Source organism: Convolutriloba macropyga, chromosome 3 (assembly GCF_964194025.1).
Source record: "Convolutriloba macropyga chromosome 3, txConMacr16.3, whole genome shotgun sequence".
Lineage (NCBI taxonomy): Eukaryota > Metazoa > Xenacoelomorpha > Acoela > Convolutidae > Convolutriloba > Convolutriloba macropyga.
This window is the reverse complement of record NC_134470.1, coordinates 75,151,278-75,178,546: the sequence shown is the minus strand read 5'-3', so window position 1 is coordinate 75,178,546 and position 27,269 is coordinate 75,151,278. Positions and strand designations below refer to the sequence as shown.

At 34.7% G+C, this 27,269-nt stretch overlaps 2 protein-coding genes across 3 annotated transcripts in view; both read left to right on the top strand.

Moving 5' to 3' along the window:
- The window catches only part of LOC142336455 (uncharacterized), a 101,840-nt gene extending 79,151 nt beyond the window's left edge, over nt 1-22,689 (top strand). For both annotated transcript variants that reach the window (XM_075385300.1, XM_075385301.1), the window contains exons 6-8: nt 18,049-18,143; nt 21,842-21,959; nt 22,223-22,689. In XM_075385300.1, coding sequence (XP_075241415.1) covers nt 18,049-18,143; nt 21,842-21,959; nt 22,223-22,437 — 428 coding nt within the window. In that variant the 3' untranslated portion in view covers nt 22,438-22,689. The remainder of the gene's footprint in view (nt 1-18,048; nt 18,144-21,841; nt 21,960-22,222) is intronic.
- Nucleotides 1-27,269, top strand: part of LOC142336458 (sodium-dependent serotonin transporter-like) — a 526,993-nt gene that overhangs the window by 150,226 nt on the left and 349,498 nt on the right. The window lies entirely within an intron of this gene.

The following is a 27,269-nucleotide window of genomic DNA, read 5'->3' as shown; positions in this document are numbered from 1 at the left end:
CATGAAACAATTAGCTATCAGCTGAATTCAATCAATAGTTTCAACTATAATGCCATAGGAAGGCATTGAGACTCGTGATTATGCAGATTATATCATACTACCACCTAAAACGCTAAATATGCAAAAATGAACAATTCATGTAATGTTTGCTATTAAAGGGTGTCAAAGCCGTTAAAACCATAATCTGATCACTAAGAACAATAGGTATGTTCAATAACACCCCTTTCGGCAACATTTTTGTTTTGATATGCGACCTGTTATTAATGTATTAATTTTACAGGACCAAAGATGAACCTCAGAATTGCGTAAATGTCGAAAAAATATGACAAATGTAAAGCCAAAAAAATACTTCTTAAAACTTAAACAGAATAAAAGATATAAACAATAAGCTTTCAACTACAGAGACTCAACAGATTGACTTGTTGCTCTATTGAATGCCAATTGAACCTGTCATCAGTGAGAATATGTCATTTGTTTTTGAAAATAACAACAAACAAAGAACTCAGTTTTCCGAAAACAATTTTAAGCAGTGTTGTAGCCATAAAAACCATGGACTGATATAATATTGTTGATTGGGTCTCATTCGCTAGGAAATTGGATCTGTCGATAATTGAGCAATAATTTGAGGTTTTTTCTGTATGATAACCTTTCGGTGATTACCTTTAAAGGAACGAAAGAAAACAAAAAATATAAATAGAGCGCTGTACATTGTTCAAATACTTTTTAATGTAAAAATTAAGATTAGACTGAAACTGGCCTTAATATCGCATCCAGTTTTTTAATGAAATTGTTATTGTTCCACTTGTTTATGAGAAAAGTAATTTGAATCAAAATTCAATGAATCAAAATGAAATTGGTGTTCTGGATAATTATAGAGGTGTATTAGAAAAAAAAACGGCAATTTTTTTAAATCCAGAAGATTCTCATAGAAAATTGAAGTAAAACTACACCTACTTTTAGTGTGTACAGATTGTGTCGGCAGTTTTTCGCTTTATTCCACAGGAAAATTTAAGGAAATTGTGCTATAGAAGCATTATTGGCCCATTTTTGATAAAAAAGCTTAATTTGAAAAATTTAGACCAGCTTGTCAGCCAAAAACTTGAATGAAACAGTTCAGCAACAGGCGTAGAAACTAAAAGCATAACAAGCAATTCAGATAGCAGGAATTACTGTTAAATAGATTTGCTCACCGTATAAATTATATTGAAACCGACATAGCTTAAATAGAAACTTTAACCGACGCCACTCAAATAGCTATGTGCAATACATCAAGCGATATATTGATAAAGTTTATTATATTTCAAACCTTAGAGGCGCTTTTATTAAGGGCATTTAATACACAAATTTTATTGTCCTTAAACTACTTCAAATTATACTTTAAATTATACGCAAGGTCGTTTTTATTGAGTGAGTTCAAGTCACGCATGATCAAAATTTTATCACGAAAATGACCTAAAAACTGTTGCTATAGAGAGTTAGCAATGACGTCAAGGACAAACGCCATTAATGAGAAAAAGAAATGATTCAGAATTTGACTATTTCAGCTTTGCTGTATGAACAAATGTAACATGAAAAAAGAGCGTCAGACGTCAATGGAAAAAACTTAACAGGACACCTGAATCCTGAAAAAATGATTTGTCTAATGACTTGAAAAATAACAATTTTACCACATCATCAAAGTAAGACTACAAAGCCCTTATCTCTATAAATGATCTATAAGCATTACTGAAAATGAAAACATCGTTTAAGCATTACTGAAAATGAAAACACTATGAAAAAATGACTCTTAGCATCGTTACCTTTGCGTTCGAATTGAAATTTCGTTCCAATAAAAATGATCGAACTTGAGACTATGTAATAAGCCCGGAGTAAAAACAAACAAAACACGTATTGCTAGATTAAAAAATTTGCTTACATTTTTTAAAACAATGTTAATGACATGAAAACGAGTGCTATGAACGGCAGCGACTAAATAGATACACTTTTAGCGATCGATGACATCTGGCTTAATTGAGATTAGAGAGCAAGACAGCAATAAGATCAAAGAAAATGAACAGCAATTAACTCGATTTATTAAGTCGTCCTTAGTGAAAGAGAGGAATTGTTTTCAGTGAGACTAAGTGATAAGAAAATAAATTCAACTATAGAAGCTCGAAAAACTCGAAAAATTAAATGAATTAAAAAAACGATTTGTCTCATTCATGGAACGAATTAGCTTTGATTGAAACACTTAAATAAATGAAATGGTCCCTGTTAGCATCCTCTTAGACGTATCACTAGAAAGAATAAATGATATGATAACAAAAATAAAGACGAATAGATGAATAGGTGCAAAACTCAAACAAATACACGTTTTTTGAAAACAAATGGTGTAAATGTCAGGAACACCATAAGCAAAGTGCTCAAATTTGATTTTGTTTATACAATGAGACAAGCTGTCTTTAATGACCTTTAGTGATGAGACTATAGAAACAACAAAAAGGGACCAATAGTCAAGAATTAACAAAGATTTTTAGGACAAATAGTGTCGAAGTCAGAAATAGCATTGTCTGCATTTTACTGAACTCAGGCAATGGCTAGGAGGAACAATTACCGCACGTGAACAAAAATTGTCTCCAAAAACCAATAATTAGTTGTTATAACCATTTCCGACTCTGTTTTTAAGATACTTCGAAAATCACGCTTCTAACTTGCTCGCTTTTTGCTACCTTTACTTTTCCAACGTGATTAAGATGACCACTCTGATTGGATTTCTCAGGATTGCGTTAAAATAACGCATGATCAAAGTTTTATCACGAAAATGACCTAAAAATGTTGCTATAGCGAGTTAGAAATGTTTTGCACGAACGCCATTAATGGGAAAAGGAGGTAATTCAGATATTTTCACTTTTCAGACAGAGAATTTGACTAAGTGATAAGGCAATAATTTTAACTATAAAAGCTCGCAAAATTCAAAAATTCAATGAATTTAAAAAAAAACAATTAGTCTCATTCATGGGACGCATTAGCTTTGAGTTGAAACAGCTGAAAAAATTAAATAGTCCCTGGTAGCATCCTCTGAGACGTGTCCCTAAAGAGATTAAATGATAAGATAACAAAAAGAACAACGAATATTTGTAAAACTCAAACAAACACTAACGTTTTTTTGCAAACAAATCGTGTAAAAGCGAGGAACTTAACTAGCAAAGAAGTCAAATTTAATGAAGTGCATTTATGCTTCATTAGCAAATTAGAAACCTTGAGACAAGCTGTCTTTAATGACCTTTTGTGTTGAGACTATAGAAACAACAAAAAGGGGCCAATAGTCAAGAATTAACAAAGATTTTATGACAAATAGTGTCGAAGTCAGACAAAGCATTGTATGTTACTGAAGTCAAGCAATTACTAGTAGGCACAAATACCGCACGTGAACGAAAATTTGTCGTCAAAAACCAATAGTTAGTTCTTATAACCATTTCGGACTCCGTTTTTAAAGTACTTCGAAAAAAATCACGTTTCTAACCTGCTGTCTTTTTCGCTACTTTTACTTTTCCAACGTGATTAAGATGACAAATCTGATTGGATTTCGCAGGATTGAGTTCAAGTCACGCATGATCAAAGTTTTATCACAAAATTGACCTAAAAAATGTTGCTATAGAGAGTTAGAAATGACGTCACGCACAAACGCCAATAATGAGAAGAAGTCATTCAAAGAATTTGACTTTTCAGACAGAGAGTTCGACTAAGTGAAAAGACAATAATTAAAACTATAAAAGCTCGCAAAACTCAAAAATTGAATGAATTTTCTAAAGAAAAACAGTCTCATTCATGGAACGCAATAGCTTTGATTTGAAACAATTTAATAAATGAACAAGTTCCTGTTAGCATTCTCTGAGACGTGTCCCTGGAAAGAATAATTGATAAGATAACAAAAAGAACAACGAATAGTTGCAAAGCTCAAGCAAACACTAACATTTTCTGAAAACAAATCGTGTAAAAGCGAGGAACATCACTAGCCAAGAAGTCAATTTTTTAGGTGCATTTATGCCTCATTAGCAAACAATGAGACATAATGCAACAAAAAGGGGTCAATAGTAAAGAATTCGAAAGATTTTATGGCAAATAGCGTCGAAATCAGAAAAAGCATTGTCGGCATGTTACTGAAGCCAGGCAATTGCTAATAGGCACAATTGCCGCACATGAACGAAAATTTGTCGTCAAAAACCAATAGTTAGTTCTTATAACCATTTCCGACTCCGTTTTTAAAGTACCTCGAAAAAAATCACGTTTCCAACGTGCTGTCTTTTTCGCTACTTTTACTTTTCCAACGTGATTAAGATGACCACTCTGATTGGATTTCTCAGGATTGCGTTCAAATCACGCATGATCAAAGTTTTATCACAAAATTGACCTAAAAAATGTTGCTAGAGAGTTAGAAATGACGTCACGCACAAACGCCATTAATGAGAAAAAGTCATTCAAAGAATTTGACTTTTCAGACAGAGAATTTCACTAAGTGAAAAGACAGTAATTGAAACTATAAAAGCTTGCAAAACTCAAAAATTTAATGAATTTTCAAAAAAAACAGTCTCCTTCATGGAACGCAATAGCTTTGATTTGAAACAATTTAATAAATGAACAAGTTCCTGTTAGCATTCTCTGAGACGTGTCCCTGGAAAGAATAAATGATAAGATAACAAAAAGGACAACGAATAGTTGCAAAGCTCAAGCAAACACTAACGTTTTCTGAAAACAAATCGTGTAAAAGTGAGGAACATCACTAGTCAAGAAGTCAATTTTTTAGGTGCATTTATGCCTCATTAGCAAACAATGAGACATAATGAGACTATAGAAACAACAAAAGGGGTCAATAGTAAAGAATTAAAAAGATTTTATAGCAAATAGCGTCGAATTCAGAAAAAGCATTGTCAGCATGTTACTGAAGCCAGACAATTGCTTATAGGCACAATTGCCGCACATGAACGAAAATTTGTCGTCAAAAACCAATAGTTAGTTCTTATAACCATTTCGGACTCCGTTTTTAAAGTACTTCGAAAAAAATCACGTTTCTAACCTGCTGTCTTTTTCGCTACTTTTAATTTTCCAACGTGATTAAGATGACAAATCTGATTGGATTTCTCAGGATTGAGTTCAAGTCACGCATGATCAAAATTTTATCACAAAATTGACCTAAAAAATGTTGCTATAGAGAGAATTAGAAATGACGTCACGCACAAACGCCAATAATGAGAAAACGAAGTCATTCAAATAATTTGACTTTTCAGACACAGAATTTGACTAAGTGAAAAGACAATAATTGCAACTATAAAAGCTCGCAAAACTCAAAAATTCAATGAATTTTCTTAAAAAAGAGTCTCATTCATGGAACGTGAACACTTCAAAAACCAATAATTAGTTCTTATAACTTTTTCCGACTCAGCTTTTAAGGTACTTCGAACAAATCACGTTTCTAACCTGCTCGCTTTTTTTCTACCTTTACGTTTCCAACGTGATTAAGACGACCGCTCTGATTGAATTTCTCATGGACGTTAAAAAGGGGAACAGATCTTAAAAATAGCACACCAATAAAATCCAAATACTCTGGATTTTAAAAAAAACCACGAACATCTTAATGTTGCTACTCTCAGCTTACAGCTTCGCAGCTATAAAGAATAGCATTTTAATCATTTTTTGCTTTTTTAAGCAAATCCGACAAAAATTGTGCAAAACTTGTGAACATGTGAGCAAAAACAACTGAAATCAGTCAAATGTTCACAAAACTAGAAGCCTCTTTAACTCCCTGGAAAAACCGAAATTCAAAAATATTTTCAATCCTATATTCTACTCTGGAAGGCTTTCTAATGATACTACTTGTAACTCTTTTCAATGAATATATCGATCGGCCAAAATTGACTGTACAAAAAAAGCAGAACAAAAAATGTCAGAAAAATTTGTATTTAATATTTTTTTTTGAGAGTTAGGTTCTTTTAAATCAGAGACTAGTTAAATTGATTCTATAATTTTGCAGAAAAACAGGCGGGGTGAACTATATATGCGCCGCGATGGCTCATGATTAGAAAATATTTCTTCAATGCCTTCTATATTGAAATCGAAGCTCTATTGAAAGTTTCGTTCTTTGTTGGATTTGAAAACTGTGGTTTTGAAAACTGTGGTAAAGTGTTTGTGATCTTTTGTTGATCTGAAACTTCACCCTTAGGTTACATTTAAAATCTTGAAAAGCGACAAAGCAGAAAGAAAAGTATGTGTTGAATCACTTTCTTGAATTTTTTAGCAGTAAAAATAAGCAAAAATATTTTCGAATGTAATTCTAAAATATATTGGAAAACCATATTGCGGGCATGAACTATTTTTGCTGGCATATTTTCCTTTCTTTTTTGAATTACTACTAGAAACTCGTCCCAGAGAAATTCAAATAGAAAAACATTGTTACATCCTAATAGGAAGCAAATTTAGCCTTATTCATTTGTTGCTTAGCCTTAGTCATCTTTTAAGGCTTCTTTAAACGAATTTTTTTGTTGCCAAAATTTGAATTTGAGTATTTGCTGTACACAAGATTTTTTGTACCCACAGGTATATTGTTGAGGTTTTGCGTATGGAGATTGCAAGGTTTTTTCCCCTCGCCGTTTCACCGTTTTGTTCCTGCTATTGGTTTTTAAATGGATCAGGATCTGATTGCCAGGTTTTCAATTGTACCAATGTTGTATCCCTCTATTTTGATCGGCCACAATGCAAACGTGAGGGTTGTATAAAGTGCCTAATCCCGAAATTAGCTTGATTGTTAGATCACTAATGAGTATTAATTAATTTGTATTTTGATCAATTTAAATTACCTTTAAGTTTAAGATTGGATTATTGGAGTATGAGAAATAATATAATATCTCTCGAAATTTAAGCATTTTGTAATTAACAAAAGTAATACCTGAAAAATCTGGTCAAAGTTCTAGTAAATGTTTTGAAATGTTTTCTCATTTCAGATAGATATCAAAAAATGGATATTTGAACAAAAATTGTCTTCAAAAACAAATAATTAGTTGTTATAACCATTCCCGACTCTGTTTTTAAGATACTTCGAAAATCACGCTTCTAACTTGCTCGCTTTTTGCTACCTTTACTTTTCCAACGTGATTAAGATGACCACTCTGATTGGATTTCTCAGGATTGCGTTCAAATCACGCATGATCAATGTTTTATCACAAAAATGACCTAAAAATGTTGCTATAGCGAGTTAGAAATGATGTTATGCACGAACGCCATTAATGGGAAAAGGAGGTCATTCAGAGAATTTTACTTTGCAGACAGAGAATTTTACTAAGTGATGAGGCAATAATTTCAACTATAAAAGCTCGCAAAACTCAAAAATTCAATAAATTTTCAAAAACAACAGTCTCATTCATGGAACGCATTAGCTTTGATTTGGAACAATTTAATAAATGAACAAGTTCATGTTAGCATTCTCTGAGACGTGTCCCTGGAAAGAATAAATGTTAAGATAACAAAAAGAACAACGAATAGTTGCAACGCTCAAGCAGACAATAACGTTTTCTGAAAACAAATCATGTAAAAGCGATGAACATCACTAGCAAAGGAGTCACTTTTTTAGGTGAATTTATGCCTCATTAGAAAACAATGAGACATAATGAGACTATAGAAATAACAAATAGGTGTCAATAGTAAAGAATTAAAAAGATTTTATGGCAAATAGCGTCGAATTCAGAAAAAGCATTGTCGGCATGTTACTGAAGTCAGGCAATTGCTAATAGGCACAATTTCCGCACGTGAACAAAAATTTGTCTTCAAAAACCAACAATTAGTTCTTATAACCTTTTCCGACTCAGCTTTTAAGGTACTTCGAACAAATCAGGTTTCTAACCTGCTCGCTTTTTTGCTACCTTTACGTTTCCAACGTGATTAAGACGACCGCTCTGATTGAATTTCTCATGGACGTTAAAAAGGGGAACAGATCTTAAAAAGAGCACACCAATCAAATCCAAATACTCTGGATTTAAAAAAAACCACGAACATCGCAATGTTGCTACTCTCAGCTTACAGCTTCGCAGCTATAAAGAATAGCATTTTAATCAATTTTTGCTTTTTTTAAGCAAATCCGACAAAAATTGTGCAAAAGTTGTGAACATGTGAGCAAAAACAACTGAAATCAGTCAAATGTTCACAAAACTAGAAGCCTCTTTAACTCCCTGGAAAAACCGAAATTCAAAAATATTTTCAATCCTATATTCTACTCTGGACAGGCTTTCTAATGATACTACTTGTAACTCTTTTCAATGAATATATCGATCGGCCAAAATTGACTGTACAAAAAAGCAGAACAAAAATTGTCAGAAAAAATTGTATTTAGTATTTTTATTTTGAGAGTTAGGTTCTTTTAAATCAGAGACTAGTTAAATTGATTCTATTATTTCGCAGAAAAACAGGCGGGGTGAACTATATATGCGCCGCGATGGCTCATGATTAGAAAATATTTCTTCAATGCCTTCTATATTGAAACGGAAGCTCTATTGAAAGTTTCGTTTTTTTAGTTGGATTTGAAAACTTTGGTAAAGTGTTTGTGATCTTTTGTTGATCTGAAACTTCACCCTTAGGTTACATTTAAAATCTTGAAAAGCGACAAAGCAGAAAGAAATCTATGTGTTGAATCACCTTGAATTTTTTAGCAGTAAAAATAAGCAAAAACATTTTCGAATGTAATTCTAAAATATATTGGAAAACCATTTTGCGGGCATGAACTATTTTTGCTGGCATATTTTCCTTTCTTTTTTGAATTACTACTAGAAACTCGTCCCAGAGAAATTCAAATAGAAAAACATTGTTGCATCCTAATAGGAAGCAAATTTAGCCTTATTCATTTGTTGCTTAGCCTTAATCATCTTTTAAGGCTTTTTTAAACGACTCTTTTTTTGTTGCCAAAATTTGAATTTCGAGTATTTGCTGTACACAAGATTTTTTTGTACCCACAGGTATATTGTTGAGGAGATATTGCGTATGGAGATTGCAAGTTTTTTTCCTTTCACCGTTTTCTTCCTGCTACTCTTTTTTGATCTATTGGTTTTTAAATGGATCAGGATCTGATTGCCAGATTTTCAATGGTACCAATGTTGTATCCCTCTATTTTGATCGGCCACAATGCAAAAGTGAGGTTTGTATAAAGTGCCAAATCCCGAAATTGTTAGATCACTAATGAGTATTAATTAAATTGTATTTTGATCAATTTAAATTACCTTTAAATTTAAGATTAGATTATTGGAGTATGAGAAATACTATAATATCTCTCGAAATTTAGGCATTTCGTAGTTAACAAAAGTAATACCTGAAAAATCTGGTCAAAGTTCTAGTAATTGTTTTGAAATGTTTTCTCATTTCAGATGGATAGCCAAAAATGGATATTTTTTGGTTTCTGGAAAGGGTCCAGGTTGTTAATCTTTTCACTAATCAAAAATTTTGAGTATTTTTGTTTTCAAACAGGTGCTTTTGAAAGAATGTTTATTTCAAAAATTTCCATTTGAGATTTTCTTTAATCTTTTCTTTATTTACTTAAATATCCAATTAAAAATCAAAATCTGCTTTTCTAGAATATCTACAATAAGTACATACGCAGGAAATACTTATCTAGAATAAGTACAACCTTAATCGTGTCCGGGCAAAACAGTCCCAGATAAAAACAGTGCCAGAGAAATTAGCCCTAAATTGCAAAGTAGTCACAAACAAAACAGTCCCAAAAAACAGAAAAAACAGTCCCAGACGAAATAGTCCCAAAATTTTACAGATTTCGACTGAACCCAATTGTTAACGAAATATAATCCGACAATTAAGCTATACCGAATCAAATTATCAGTATTAAAAATGGACGCAAAACTAGTTGTTAAACTCAATGACAGGTTTTGTTTTAATTTGGAAGCATACAAAACAGTGCCTCACGATTTTTGGCGTCTTAATTTTGACGCAAATGGTTAATATGGAATTCATCAGATCTACACAATTCACGCTTCGCTTGATGGCGTCAACTTGCCTCTCGCGTATGCTTTTCTTTCTGATAAAAAAGAAGAGAGCTAGCGAAAATTTTTCTGTTCCCTCCCGGAAACATCAACAAAACGAGTAACAATCGATTTTGAAATTGCAGTTCGAAACGCATTCTTTCAGTGGAATGGAAACATCCAAAATTCAATTTTGTTTACTTTACCTTTGTCAGAACGTGTGGAGACATGTACAGTCAGCCGGCAAAAAAATCGAAATACAACAATAACTTGGAGTTCCGAGCGCATACCAGAATGATGCCTTGGACGGCCGATACAACTCTACTGGACAGAGACAGAAACCGCGATTTTCAATTGAACGATGGAATTGCCGCGAGAGCATAAAGAAGGGCTATGTCAGAAAAAACAACTCCGTCGAAGGCTCGAAAAGTAATTCTGTAAAACAGAATTACTGTTTAATACAAAACATCCTTCACTAGCCAAACTGTTTGAGAAATTCAATGGCGAACAAAAAAACTTTGCGAAATTATGTATCCCCACTCGGGCTCGAACCAGTGACCTCCGAATGTGCGTCAAGTGCACTAACTTCTGCGCCACGGTGATTTTGATTTTCCGACTTCAAAGCTTTCTTTGAAGATCAATGCTGCACTTGCTTTTTGATCTATCTAACAAGCGCTTTGAGTGGGACTGTTTCGTCTGGGACTGTTTTGTTTGTTTTCTTCGGACTATTTTGTCTGGGAGTATTTTGCAATTTAGGACTCTTTTGCTGTCTGGGACTGTTTTATCTGTTTATCACCTCCATATTTAGAGTAATTGCTTATCTAGAATAGTGCAATACTATTAATCTGATACTTCTAATATATTAAATGTAAGTCGCACTTGAACGCAATGGTTATCAACCCTCCTATCTTCACGTGTTTTAACGATCCTTTAACATGCACCCTACGCGGCCATGCTTAAGTGACTGATCTGCAAATGTTTTTTTGCTCATTAAGCATACGGCTTAGCAAAAACAAGCGAGACAAAAAGCCATCGACCAATTTGCGTATGTAGCCTCTACGGATAGACAACAATAACAGGCGTCTTTAGTGCAAGGGATTAGACTTGTGGCTGTGCAGCGAGGGTCATGGGTTCGAGACCGAGTCGGTACGAAAAGAGGCCTCCTTTTGTCTCAAAAATGGTGAATCTTGTTTTTCATCCACTACTGTGTTTCTTTCTTGCTCCCTTCTTTAATTCCCTTCTTATTGATTCTTCTATATCTAATATTTTAAATGTACGTCGATCTTGAACGCAATAGTTAACAACGCTCCTATCTTCACATGTTTTAACGATCCTTAAACATGCAGCCTATACAACCATGCTTTAGTGCCTGATTTGTAAATGTTTTTTGCACATTAAGCATACGGCTTAGCAAAAACAAGCGAGACAAAAAACCATCGACCAATTTTCGTATGTAGCCACTACGGATAGACAACAATAACAGGCGTCGGTAGTGCAAGGGATTCGAACTGTAGCTGTAAAGCGAGGGGCATGGGTTCGAGATCGATTCGGTGCAAAGAATGGCCTCTGTTTTTTTCTCATAAATGGTGAATCTTGTTTTTCATCCACTACTGTGTTTTGTTCTTGCTCCCTTCTTTATTTCCCTTCTTATTTATTCTTCTATATCTAATATATTAAATATAAGTCGCACTTGAACGCAATGGTTAACAACGCTCCTATCTTCACATGTTTTAGCGATCCTTTAACATGCACCCTACACGGCCATGCTTAAGTGACTGATCTGCAAATGTTTTTTTGCTCATTAAGCACACAGCTTAGAAAAAACAAGCGAGACTGAAAGCTATCGACCAATATTTTTTGTATGTAGCCAATTCAAGAGACAGCAGTAACAGGTGTCGGTAGCGCAAGGGATTAGACCTGCGGCTGTGAAGTGAGTGTAATGGGTTCGAGCCCGAGTGGGTGCCAGAAATGGCCCTTGTTTTTTGTCTCAAAAATGGTGAATCTTGTTTTTCATCCACTACTGTTTCCTTCTTGCTCCCTTCTTTATTTTCCTTCTTATCGATTCTTCTATATCTAATATATTAAATGTACATCGCACTTGAACGCAACGGTTAACAACGCTCTTATCTCCACATGTTTTAACGATTCTTAAACATGCAGCCTATACAATCATGCTTAAGTGCCTGATCTGTAAATGTTTTTTTTGCTCATTAAGCATACGGCTTAGCAAAAACAAGCGAGACAAAAAGCCATCGACCAATTTGCGTATGTAGCCACTACGGATAGACAACAATAACAGGCGTCGGTAGTGCAAGGGATTAGACCTGTGGCGGTGAAGCGAGGGGCATGGGTTCGAGCCTGAGTCGGTGCCAGAAATAGCCTCTGTTTTTTGTGTCATAAATAGTGAATCTTGTTTTTCATCCACTACTGTGTTTCGTTCTTGCTCCCTTCTTTATTTCCGTTCCTATTTATTCTTCTATATCTAATATATTAAATGTAAGTCGCACTTGAACGCAATGGTTAACAACGCTCCTATCTTCACATGTTTTAGCGATCCTTTAACATGCACCCTACACGGCCATGCTTAAGTGACTGATCTGCAAATGTTTTTTTGCTCATTAAGCACACAGCTTAGAAAAAACAAGCGAGACTGAAAGCTATCGACCAATATTTTTTGTATGTAGCCAATTCAAGAGACAGCAGTAACAGGTGTCGGTAGCGCAAGGGATTAGACCTGCGGCTGTGAAGTGAGGGTAATGGGTTCGAGCCCGAGTGGGTGCCAGAAATGGCCCTTGTTTTTTGTCTCAAAAAGGGTGAATCTTGTTTTTGATCCACTACTGTTTCCTTCTTGCTCCCTTCTTTATTTTCCTTCTTATCGATTCTTCTATATCTAATATATTAAATGTACGTCGCACTTGAACGCAACGGTTAACAACGCTCTTATCTCCACATGTTTTAACGATCCTTAAACATGCAGCCTATACAACCATGCTTAAGTGCCTGATCTGCAAATGTTTTTTTTTGCTCATTAAGCACACAGCTTAAAAAAAACAAGCGAGACTGAAAGCCATCGACCAATATTTTCGTATGTAGCCGATTCAATAGACAGCAGTAACAGGCGTCGGTAGCCCAAGGGAATAGACCTGCGGCTGTGAAGCGAGGGGCATGGGTTCGAGCCCGAATGGGTGCCAGAAATGGCCCTTAATTTTGTCTCAAAATTGGTGAATCTTGTTCTTCATCCACTACTGTGTTTCCTTGCTCCCTTCTTTATTTCCCTTCTTATTGATTCTTCTATATCTAATATATTAAATGTAAGTCGCACTTGAACGCAATGGTTAACAACGCTCCTATCTTCTTGTGTTTTAGCGATACTTAAACATGCAGACTACACGACCATGCTTAAGTGCCTGATCTGCAAATGTTTCTTTGCTCAATATGCGTACGGCTTAGCAAAAACAAGCGCGACAAAAAGCCATCGACCAATATTCGTATGTAGCCTCAACGGATAGACAACAGTAACAGGCGTCGGTAGTGCAAGGGATTAGACTTGTGTTTGTGAAACGAGGGGCATCGGTTCGAGATCGAGTCGGTGCGAAGAATGGACTCTGTTTTTGGTCTCATAAATGGTGAATCTTGTTTTTCATCCACTACTGTGTTTCGTTCTTGCTCCTTTCTTTATTTCACTTCTTATTTATTCTTCTATATCTTCTAATATATTAAATGTAAGTCGCACTTGAACGCAATGGTTAACAACGCTCCTATCTTCACATGTTTTAACGATCCTTTAACATGCAGCCTACACGGCCATGCTTAAGTGACTGATCTGTAAATGTTTCTTTGCTCAATAAGCGTACGGCTTAGCAAAAACAAGCGAGACAAAAAGCCATCAACCAATTTTCGTATGTAGCCACTACGGATAGACAACAATAACAGGCGTCGGTAGTGCAAGGGCTTCGAACTGTGGCTGTGAAGCGAGGGGCATGGGTTCGAGACCGAGTCGGTGCAAAGAATGGCCTCTGTTTTTTGTCTCAGAAATGGTGAATCTTGTTTTAATTTAAACTTTCGACAATTTTAAGCATTCTGTTGGATAATTTTTAAGCAATTGTGTTTTGTTTACTTTGTTGTTTTGAGTTTCTAAAGTAAATCTTTAATCTTTCTCCTAATCTGAATTGAAATTAATCAATTGGGTAACTGTGGCCTATAAATTGAATCTAATAAACATAAAAGTATTGCGTCAAATTGATTTTTCATTTTTTATGAATAGCCGTTCCTTCAAATGCAATGTTTTCACGCCTTTGATACCGTCTAAGGCTAAAAAAGAATTTGATCAAAGTCAGACTGTTAAATTGATTATAGGTTCGACCATGACTGTTTAACCGAGATGGCAAATTGTTTGATGTCTTAGGGGAATTATGGATAGTCAATATATGCATTTGTGGCGTTTCTTTTGTTATTCTCCTTTTTTATGCCTGGTTGTATTGAGTTGACGATCAAAATGCCGATGTCTCTCTCAGCCTAATTTTTTAAACTTATTTGTTTCACAATTTTTTTAGGATGAATTTCTCACAATTGAATGGTCACAGTTGTTTGTCGCTTTTTTTGCAACCAAAAGTTAGATTTTCATCAGTTATTTTCATCAGTTCTTCGAAAATTTGTTCGTGAAACTTAGAATGTGATGTTTTCAAACTGGCACGGTATTTAGTTCAAATTCGAGACCATAATGATGACTAAATTTAGTGATCCTAAATTCTATTGTTCCTGTATTCCTGTTTTCCGTTGACGTTTTCCTTTTTTAAGACTATTTAGGGCAAACAATTTCTGGAAAATATTGAATATTTCATGAGTTCTTGTTACGCTCTGCTGTCTATCCTGTCGCTTTTGGGTAACGTGACGCGTTATTTACTGATGAGGTACTGTCTTTGTTGTTCACAATGGCAACCTGAGAAGTGCATTGAAGGGCTTGTCAAAGGAGTATCAAGGGATAAATTTGTTCTTTCTAATCGCCGCTGGTTACCAATTTGCAATTGGGATTGAAGCAACCTTGGTTGCTTCTATTTTGAGGTGCTTGCTTTTGTTGCGGACAGACATATCCGCGGGCTTTAAAGATAACTTTGCATTTTGATGAACAGAAAAACTGATGAATTAGTTAAAGGAGTATTTCATCTGCTTTGATCTGTAAAACTTACAGCCTTATGACCCCGGAGGAACTGATTGTAACTTGAGAAAAAGAAAATAAGTTAATTTGAAAATCGAATTAATAAGAAAATGTGTTTCGCCATCACCCAGGTTTTGCATTATTTTTGATTGATTTCAAATTTTAACCAACTACGTGTCGAGTAAACTTTTTTGGTTCCTATTCTTCATATATCTAGAGTTAGATAAATTAAGAAAGTTAAGAGAACGTCTGAAGAAATGAGTTAGGAAAACAGGAAAAATGTTAAAGGATAAAAGCGCTATACGAAAGGAAGCAAACAAAGCAGAAAGCCATGATAAAGACCACAAGAAGATGTTCATATCGAATAGCGTACATCACTAACATATTTTATAAAAAAAATAGGAAAACCCGTAGGCGAGCGGAAATGTGAATCATGGCAAGTTGAGACTTCAATTTCTGTAAAACAACCAGGGCCTGCACTAATCAATACTTCTTTGCTCGTCGAAATAGATTAACTTGATAAATCTTGAACAGAGAATTTTTAATTGCTCTCGTAGAGAAGCAATTATTGTAAATATGTGTCTTTTTTACGCAAATTTTTTGCTTAACCGTTTTGACTTTTCTAGTGATTTTTACGCCCTTGACTTTTTGCGTTTCGCGTGGTCTAACATTCTGTCTCAATCACAATTTAAAGCAGCTGAACTCAATTGGCGGCAATTTAATAGTAAAATTCAACTGAAAAGTACGCCTAAACTGGTGCCATTTTTCACTTTAAATCTTAATAGTGGTATATGTTTACCTCTAATGTGGCTATTTGAAGCCCATTATTGAACTTCTTAGTCCTATTTAGCCCCCTCCCCTCCCCCCACTGAAGCAGGATGCAATTGATTAGAGCTCCCACTAGTCCTTCGAGAGCAATTCTTCCGACGTTTAGTCGGTTTTGTTTGCAATAGGCCAACAAAAAATGTTACTCGAAGTTGATTTTAGAAAGTAGAAACTGGAAATTGAAGGTTGTTCCCGGGATTGTTAAAAGACTATAAGAAACTTTATCATGACATCGGCTTCAATTTTGAAGAATGATTTCCTTGCTGTAAAGACAAAATAGTAAGGAAAATTTGTGGGAATTAAGATTTAGGGATTTAGATCCAAATGCACACCCCATACATAAAGTTTTTGGCTGAAGACGTTAGTTTGCAGTTTTAAGTAATTCAGAAAACACTTGACATTACAGCAGAATTCGGGAATTAAAGATGATTTTCTTTTAAAGATGATTTTTTCCTTTTAATGTATTTTCTTTCTTGCAAATTTTTTGCCTTTACGTTTTTGAATTTTGCATGATCTCAAAATTAAACTTAAATAGCCGCAATTTACTACTAAAATTTAAATAAAAAGCGGTGAAATTGATTTCGTGTTCTAAGAAATGAAATCAATTGAAGCTCTATATGAAGCTAATAACATCGTCTGAAGTCCCTTAGTGAAATTGTTGCGTCCTGGGCTCCAGCCACTTGCTGAATAAATTTATATTATAATCGAGCCCCCGCGTGTTGTTTGAGAGCAATTCATCAGATATTCTATGAGCTTTCTTCTTTGGTCATTCTATTGACTAGTTTTCTTTTTAGATTTTTGGCGTTTTGAGTCGTATAAATCTAAATCTGCGAAACATGTTGTAAACGTCAAAGCCGAACGGGAAAAAAATGGATTCTGTCGTCTAATTGATCCAATTCGAAGAGCTGAGAACGAAAATCGATCTTTAATCATTCGGTTTTTCGGAAGGGCGAAAGAAGTTTCAAAACAGCTGTTTGCTTACAATCTATTTTCCTAATTTTAGACTATTATTCTGAGCAGTTCTAAATTTTTCTGCGATATTTTGGTAGTTTTTTGCTTGAACACGTTGAATGGATTTTTAATGCAGTTAAATCTATTTAGTTTGTATTTTATTGTTCTTGACACGTTTTTAATTGTTCTCGAACGAAGTTTGAACTGACGTCTGAATTTTCGCGTGATCTTTCCGAAGAAATTTTGTTGCTAAAATAGGGGCGATCTTTAGCGTTCAAAGTTAACGACGATCTAGCTTAGTGGGTAAGATACAAGACTGTTCTCCTTTAAGGTTGCAGGCTTGAATCTCTCTGGGGTCGGGATTATTGCAACCATAATAAACTTCTAACCAACGGTGCGAGAACAATAGATAGATAGGACAACAGACAGCAAAAATTGGCCAATCAGATTTATAATCTCAGCTGAATAACGAGTTTGAAACAACAAAATTAAAATCTGAGCAATTCTGTTAGATTTGTAACAAAATTATGCGAGTTTTTCCCAAATCTTGCGTGTTTTTTCGAGTGGGAGCTGCTCGTTGAAATACAATTCAAATTTTTGCCTACATCTTGTTGCGTCTTTGTACCCGCTTATTGTTAAGGGATGCAACTAAGAATGAGAGGACACTTAGAAACCTAATGGAAATCTTATAAAATAGCATTTTTGTAATTGGAGACGAATTTCTGGCAGCTTCTAACAGAAAAAACTGCACTTAAGCTTGATTTTCTCGTTATTCTTTACTAAGGAACAAGCATGACAGACAAACCAAGAAACAAAAACGTATAATCAAGAGAGTATACATACTTCACTGCATGTAAATATTGTTACTGTTACTTTTTGCCCTACTAGCTATCCACAGTTCCATATTGCTATTTTTCAAGTCTTTGGGAGAATTTATCATTGTTGAGTACATTCTTGCCTAAGGAACTCTTCTTTCTAATGAAATTTTTTGCAAAATGCTCATTCTCTGCGTCATTGCTGAGAAGAAAATATTCTTGTATATCGCTAGGGTTATTGCAATCGGGATGTAGTTTCTCTCTGAGAGGGTCCCCTTTGAATGGTTATTTAATTTAGTCTTTTTTATTTAAGGGCGAATTCGCAGACGTAGTTTCCCAATTGACATGAGGAGAGTGTCGTTGACCTCCGATTCAGCTGTTGCTTGCTTGGAGACATACAGGCAAGAGGTATCGTTGTCTCTTAATTGATAGACATCATTTATGGCTGTATATCACACAATTTTAAATCTATCGCACAACAAATTTAAATCAATACGATTTGACAAATGTGTTCACTGAGAATTCGTCTGATGTCAAATATACACAAAGAATTGTTAATATAGAAATTAGTTTTAGGGCTAAAAATACTGAAAATTATTTGGGTTACATCGTGTGATGAAGTGCTGCTCCATAAACTGATTTTGTTAATATCATTAACAATGAGATAGATTTGGACGTTTATTGTTAAATCAAACCTGTTTATACCCAAAAAAGATTAACAAAATTTTTTAAAAATGTTAACAAAGCATGTTTAACAAAGAAATTAACAAAATAATTAACAAGAAATATTAACGAAAAATTAACAGAAATTGTTTGATGTTTGATTGAACATTGATTCTGCTAGCAAAAACAGTTCACTATAAAAGGGGAAGTCTGGTCAATTTTTTGGCTATTTTTAGTCCACTTTGTGATAATTGCCGGTTCTTAAAGGGTAGTTTCGCTCAATTCTAGAGATCACAGATAGGAATTTCGATGTGCGCTTGCACCGCTTGTTCTGACTCCTCTCAGCTGCGTGACTGATTAAATGCAGAACAGACACAAAAGTTTTTGACGCAAAGTAGACAAGAACTAGTTTTTCTCTGAAATGTTAAGTGGTTTCAAATACTTTATTAACTTCGCAAATTTTGATCAAATGTACATAAAATTTTCTCAAAAACTAGCACTTTGATTTAAACTACTTTTTACACAATCACCTTTAATATGTAAACATCATCGAGTTATTTAAAAATATATCAGCCATAATCTCAAAAACGTAGAAACAGACGGAGTTTGATATACTAAGCTAGAAATAATACTCATGTTTTAAAGTCTGGGTCTAATAGTTTAATGATCGAAAAACTATGTTAACATCAGCAGCTTCAGGTTTTTCTATACAAATTATTTTATTTTTTTGCGCTAATCTTTGCCTAATGTTACCACTATAACTTGCAATTCATCAAAGTTGAAATAATCGATCCTGCACAACTGACTGCATACCAGCGGAGCTTATACTTCAATCCGCAGGAAAATTAGCAATAGTTTTTAAATATATGTAATAATTTATAATGTAAAAAATAAATGTAATGAACTGTTTCTAAATATAATTAATTAAATGTTGGATGATGATCATAACATTGACATCTTCGTAGACATCAGTTTTCGTGTGAGTGACCATTTCCCAATCATCTTAGAGTGTTCATTTCGAAAAACTGCCTCAGCTGATGGTTTACTTCTCTCAGCTTGCTCTTTCAGCTCTCGCAGCTCTCAGCTTGCTCTTTCAGCTGCTTTCACCGACTCTTGGACAACATTCAACTTTCCGTTGTTTCCTTCAACATTAGATGTTACTGAATTCTGCCGCCACCTGTTATCAATCATCCAATCTAATCTCAAAAAAAAAACACCTAGAGAGGGCTTCAGAGTCCTCCATACTATTCTTCTCACACCGTTCACTGTCAAAAAATGGAAACATATTCGTCTAAAATAATTTAAGTCAAATGATATCTCAGATGCAATTTGGCTTCCAAATTTAAAAGACTTCTGTTGTCCAGTTGTGGATTGTCTTGGACACGTTCTGTCGTCAACTAATAATAATTTGGTAATAGCCGCACAGCGATAGCTGGGGCTATTATTGGCCTTCTCTTGGTTTTTTTTACAATTCAAAGAATTTGAATTGTATTGGGGCGCTGTCTTTTTTTTAAGATCTGTTCACACATTTTCATGATTTTTGAAGTCAAATTGGAGTAGTGATTTTGGTCACGCCGAAACAGGAAGTGGAGCGAAAAAGCGAGTGGTTTTGCGGCGTGAAATTTTTTCGCTCTAAATTTAAAGCAGAGTGAGAAAACGGTGTTTGAACAAAAATTCGCTTACTCGCTACTGGTTTTTTGTTCACATGCGGCAATTTCACTTTAATTTTTACTTTTTTTTCGATGTTTTGGATCGATTTTTTGGATTTTTTTGTAAATGGTTTTTCCAGTCCATTCATAGTCCGTTCTTGGTCTAGTTTTCTGTTTAGTCAATGAAAATTCTTTGAATTGTACGTCAGGACTTGTCCTGCTAAGTTTTTTTTATTTCGTCGTCATGATTTTTGTTACGACCATATGACGTCACAGCCACTTTTTGTTCTTTCGTTCATGCAATTATAACCGAAATGCATGTGTGACGTCATTTTTCGCTCTTAGTGGAGCGAGTTTTTTTGTTCATGCGCGTGATTAAATTTTTGGTCACACTTGACTTACCTCACTCTCAAAATGACTTCCTCACTTTGAAATTGACTTTTATTTACTTTAATTCAAAGAGATAAGGTCAAATGGGTGTGTGTAAATGAAGGTTATTTGAGATCAGCTAATAGAGGCAGCAATAACTTATACAGATTTTTAATCAAAATCTAACAGATCAGCCTTCAATGAAAAGACGAATTTTTTTGGTCTGTCTTACTGTTTTTTTAGACTGCCGATCTACGAATCTATTGCGGCTAATTTCTGGCAATCTGCCAGCTATGTTTTAATATTTATCTCGATTACGCCAAAGCATTTGATGAGGTCCCCTTCAATGTGCTGCTCGGTAGACTTCACAGCTTGAGTCTTATCTTTTTCGTTCACAATGTTTTAGCCAGGAATTGCTTATCAAGACCTTTACCTGCTATCAGTGGTGTTCCCCAGGGCTGCGTTCTTGTTATTGATTTTCATAAATGATTTGACTGCAGTTTTCATTGACGCAACGGCATTGTTATTTGAAGACCACCAAGCTGTTATTTCAATCACTGCATTTTAAGAATGACTTAGCAAGATTGATGAATTAGAAATGGATAAATGTACTGCTGGAAAATGCGTCAAAAACGAAATGCATATCTGTAAATGGCCAAAATTTAGTCGGGATGTAACCCTGGAAAATGTTTGAAAACATTTTGCTCTAGGTTTAATCATAAGTGCCGATGGCAAATGGGAGGCATGTTTAAATGAAAAGCTCCATAAAGCAAAAAAAAAGTCTTTCTTGTTGCTAATCGATTCCTTGGAATAATCGGGCTGATGTTAAGTACTTTGTTTACTGGTACCGTTTTATCGCTCATCCTGTCTGCTTCACCTTTCTGGGTTACAACTCCTCCTGTGCTTTATAAACTTGAGTAATTCTAAAAACATTCAAACATTCAACTACCTTTACAGACATAATATAATTAAGGATGACTTACTTGGACAAAAAAGCTACTAAAGATGTTTTTGCTTAATAAAGATTTTTGAGCTCTTTTTACTTATGCTGTATTTGTACTTGTAAAGATTCTTTTAGTTGATCATAACTGTTCTTTTTCATGGTGTTTATGCTCCTTGTGGAGAATTAAGTCTGGTGGAGAGTTAGGAAGTGTTATGAATGATAAAGTAAGAAAGTTCTAGTGACCTATTCTCACCTATCGTGAAATTATCTAAATGAGCAGATATACACTAGAGGATTATAGTTCAATTTTCTCATATCAAACAGTCTGCTAACATTAAAACGTGCTAGAGAGAATGAAAATCGGAATTGACAGGAGGGCAATATCATAGGCAAAAAAATCTCAATTGAAGAGATTTTGGGTAGATGAGAATGCATGTGACAACGTATCTAATTAATAAGTGCGATTGTGTTATGTTGTGTAGATGAGGTTGATTCGTGGCTTTATCGTTCTGGTGATGGGAGCCCTGATGACGGCATGTATGCGCAACATCTACTACCTCCTCTGCTTCATCATCGGATGTGACAACTCCTGCCAGTCTGGTCAGTACTACACTAACTCACTTATCCAACTTATAAATTTCCCGAGAACAGTGTTTACTGACAGGATTCTGATCTGTGTGGTTGCGGGTTTGAACCCCTCCCGAATCGGAAGTTTTCGCATCATAAAAGGTTCTCTAGCCTATCCCCCCTTCTAAATTCTTTGCCTCGCCAGTCGTTCGAGAGCAATTTGTCCAATGTTAGTAGGTTTATGTTTAATTGATTAATTTCAATAACTTTCTTACAACTTTATTTTTTTTGTTCAGGTGGCAGATTGCGTGACACTCTCCTGAGTACGTTCACAGCCTGTTGTCTCCTGTTGGTGACTTGTCTCACTCCATATGCATACTTCTACAGGAACCCCCTGTTTCTCAAATCATTCTGCCTCCTCATGAGAGACAAGTTCCACATTCCTATCGGCAGGACCACCCCACGCCCACCCCCTATTGCCATGAAGTCCCTAGAGGTCACTAACTCGTGAACATTGCATCATCATCGAGGCTACAGTTAAAAGCGATGTCACTTTTAATGCAGTCGAAAAAAGAGAATTAGATGTAAAACAAATTGTGTCCAAGAAAAAGGTTAAAATAATAATAATGTCGGGTGTAACAACTAAGCAATCTAAAAGCTGCTATCAATGATATAACATAAATTTACATGATCAACTATTGCTTAATATATAGGAAGTCATTGTTGTATGTATTTTGACTAATAATTTTTTGTTTCCAAATGTCTTTTTCGAGATATTTTCAATAGTTGGGAACCATTGCGCCATATAGCGCTATTAGTTAGGATCATAAGAAGGAAAAAAGTTATTTCTTTGCCAAAGGACATGTCAGCAACACGCTCACAATTAATTAGATGTAATTGAGGAGAATGAAAGGTTGTTGACTCTCTGATTGGATTTTTGGATATATTTTGTTTCGACCACGCCCCCGGGCCTTAGTTAGTTTAAAACGTTTACGCCTTCACGCGCACGTGCGATTTTTAATTGCTCTCTTGATTTCTTACAAAGTTAGTAGCAATTATGTCCTGTGGTCTTTTTAATGTGATTTTTCGCCTGACCGATTTTTTGTCTGACCCGTTTCACTTGTCCTCAAAAATCAGAAATGGTATAAACAGGTAATGTCTGGAAGCATTAAGTTATCGGATCTTCTCCGTTTGTGCCTCCCCCCCCCCCCAAGGTTAGTGGGCGCATATTGTCCCCCCCCCCCCCCAGACGCACGTACCAAATTTGTACATAATGATTTACTATGTACCGGGGGGGGGGATCGGATCACAAACGGAAAAGATCCAAGTTATCTTAGAGCTTTTCGGCTTACTAGACTCTAAGTAGGCGATTCCCCCAAAGTTATGGAGTAACCCAGCGTGCTCGACCCCCCCCCCCTTGTAACTGGTGAACAAACACGATCTGATAAATTCATTCATTCACCGGACGATCTTTTAAGACATGTGTCCTTTCCTTTTTAGAGAAGGTATACATCAAATACAAATAAAAATAAATTTGTTAGAGACGAAAGTAGATAAAATACATAGTTTATGACTTAAGTCGAGGTAAGTTCCGATATTTGGAGACCATTTTGCGTTTCTTTTTTGAGGTCTGTGCATTCATAGCTTTAAATTTATCTTCTAAAGGAATTGTATAGGATCTGTTGGGCTCTGAGACTCGTTTGCAGTTCTAAAAAGGTTTGGAAAAAGTTCGACTTTCCTGAATAATTTAGAGATCTTGAACATTGAAAATTTTCTTTCCGTTGAACACCAAAGATTTCAGAATAATTTCTTAGTTTATAAAAATGAAGAGTTCCACTTCGAGGATACTGCAAAATGGTTAGTGGACCGTTATTGCCATGCACAGATTCTTTTTGAGTTGATGGCAAAAAGTATTCATTTGTGGCTAAAAACGCTGACCATAACACCTGATTAATGTCAGGACGCATTTAAACATATCACTTCATCTTCCCAACGCTGGATAATCTATGCAACAATGATATGAGAGATCAAATGGTGAGATATTCTGGTCAATTTTTGTTGCGATAAAAACCTATTTTTAAACACCTATTTTTAGATAGGAAATAAATCCCCAAGGAAATTGAATTGCGGTCGTGTTAAGTTGTTCGGTTTTTTTAACTAACTCGTGCATTTGTGATAGGTGATAGTTTCATATCAAGTGCCAATGGACATGTCCCGTATTTCTCTTGGGGGTTTGTTTCCTCTCTAAATTTTTTTTTCCTGAAATTGTTTAATTTTCATTTTTTACCAGCTAGTATTTTGGAACTGTGCTGCATTTTGAATGATCACTACGAAGTACAATGGTCTTTCAAAGGTATCTTATTCGTGTGACAGATAAACTCCGCAAATATGGAAAACTTTTCTCAGGGTCATTAAGTTGTAGGCCTCATGCTGGTAGCGGCAGTTTGGGTGGTGGAACTTTATACTCTAATGAAGATTGAACGTGTGGAAAGCTTTGATTGAAGCTGTACTGTTGTTTTGGCTCTAAGAGTTGACCATGGACCTTAACAAACTGTTGTGAACGACCACCCGAACATGACAAATAACTTCTCGATGGAGATGACTAATGTGTATGTAGTCTTTATTAATAGCCGCTCTCATCTTCTCAGCCGGCTATTATAGTGGCCCTATTTGTTCCGACCCCTACTTTTATCGGGGAGGGAGGAACTATATACTCAAATGGGTCTTTTTTGTTCAGACAATTTTGGCCGATCGATATATTCATCGTAGAGAGTTGTGAGTGGTACTATTAAAAAGCCCGTCCAGCGTAGAATATGGAATTAAAAAGATTTTTATGAATTTTGTTTTCTAACCCGACTTATCGTCGTTTAAAATTTTGTGAATATTACATCGATTTGTGGATATTAGACCGATTTTTCACCTTTTCAGGAACTTTTGCCTAAAATTTCGTCAATTTTAGTAAAATATGAAAAAATTGTTTAAAATAATACTGTCGATTTTATTTTGAGAGCAAACAAAAATTTGTTGACTGTTTTCAGTAAATTTTTTTGGCTAAAATTTTGGCTAAAAATTTCAAAATTCAGCATTTTTCAACAAAAATTGCAGGGAATAAGACACTTTAGTCCACTTTGATTAAATTTGCTGGAAGCACACACCCAAAAATATCTAACAATTTCCTTGTTAATTCAAAAAAGAGCCAGTTCTACTACCACTTCTATTGAGAGTATTCGAATTAAAATTTTGCTGTTTTTTGCTACCTTTACTCTATGATTATCAAAAACGCAGCAACTATTTTTGATCTTTTAACTAACAAATTATCAAGATCTATTACATTCGAAACAATTGAGTGTTCCTTATGTACAAACAGCAATAGCAAGGTTGGTTTTGGTCAAATCTTGGACTGTTACAATTGAAAAACATTTCGGATTGTAATCTGTCGGTCTTCTTTAAAAAATCATTTTTTAATTTTAATTAAAGAAGAGAACAATTGAAAGCAAAGCTCACCGTTGATAAGTTTAATTGCCTTCCTAAGCATTTCCAAATTAATATATCTTGTTTCTGTACTGGAAAAGTTTTGGTTGTTTTAGAAACGTTTGTTTTTTGAATAAAAATGGCTTCTTGAATTTTGCAACAATTTTTCTTTTAATTTGGTCAACTTGTTGCTTAGTTTCAGCAAAGAAAGAATGTTTCTTCTTCATAGTCTGTCCACTGAATTTAAATTTAGGCTTTTTTGCGGTAATATGCGTTAAGTTATGGTTTTCTGTCTTTGATACAACTAGTTTTCGCTAATTTCGATTTTTAAGTGTTGACCCATTTTTCACGTTTTATTTTTCGTTTTGTCACATTATCACATTATTGACATTTCACATATTACCTTATTTGCATTGAAAAAGGGACAATTGGTCAGAGAAAAGACTTTAAAGGCATAGAGTATGCTTTTAACGGCTTCGACACCCCTTTCTCGAAGAATTTATCTGAGTTTTTACATTTGTCTTTAACTGTTGTTTTTATTGTGTCACTTTAGTTGTATGCTATTTGCTGGATAATTACAGGTTTCAACGGCTTTCTATGTAGGAAAAATGAGCCAATATTCTGATGTGAGAAGATAGCTGATGGCTTTATGACTTAGAAAATTTTTTTCAAAAATAAAAGAAAAAAACATTTTTAACTTCGCATTTTAAGTAGTTTTTTGTATATGTTACATAGTCTCCTTAATTACGGGTTCCATGTAACATTAGTGTGTTCAGGGAGGTTGCAAGTGTACAAAATTTTTGAAAGGTTTCGTAATTAGTTTACTGGCTATAACACGGATTTTTTTCGCAAAAAAGAGTAAAATAATTTTTGATTTTGTCTATATTTGTTCTTTTTGTAGACGTAAAATAAATTCGCAATAATTACAGATCTCAAGTTCTTCTCTTGGGCAAATAGACGAACCTATTTAATCAATTCCATTTTTAGCTACTGGCTTTTGATGACTTAGAAAATAATTCTTTTCGAAAATTTAAAAGTTTTACTTTTGAATTTTCGAAAAGAATTATTTTTAAAGTCATGGAAGCCCCTTTATTCTGTTTTTCTCTTCTGGTTACCTATTATCAATAAAGATAGGTTGCATATTGCATTATTGAATTCAAGAAAAGCTCCATTGAACATTTTTCAGGGGCAAAATATAGGTTTACAGCTTCGGAAGCGTTTTCTCGCAATTTTTTGTTTGAATTTTTGTTTGTTGCCTCTATTTGTTGTTCTTTTTGTAACCGCATACAAAACTGAATAACGCCACTCTAAATGTCCTCCTATAGAATTGTGTGATCATAAACTTGTTGGATGTTTTCAATTGCGATCTAATGGCTTTCATGACTTTGAAATTGTTGTTTTCGAAAATTACAAAAGTATTACTGAATTTTGCCTTTTCTCCCTTTTTTGTCGACTTGTTGCCTATTCTCACTAATGAGAGGTCACATACCGCATCCGCATTATTGGCGTTTGAAAGCATTTGAGCATAATTTGAGGGGCAGAATTTGGCTTTACTTCTTCGGAAGCGTTTTCTCGCAAGTTTTAATTGAATTTTTGTTTGTTGTCTCGATTTGTTGTTCTTTTTGTAACCTAATAAAAAATTGAATAACTACAAGTCCAAGTGCCCTCCTATAAAAGCGTATGTGATCATAAACATAGTGGATGTTTTCAATTGCTATCTAATGGTTTTCATTTCTCTGAAATTATTTGTTTTTAAAAATTTGAGCCAATTTTTTTTTAAATTTTTCTTTTGTTCGGTTTTGTCTAATTGCTACTAAGCCTTATTATGGAGTGGTCCCATATCTTTTCTAGTGAAGTACAGGTTAATTTTAT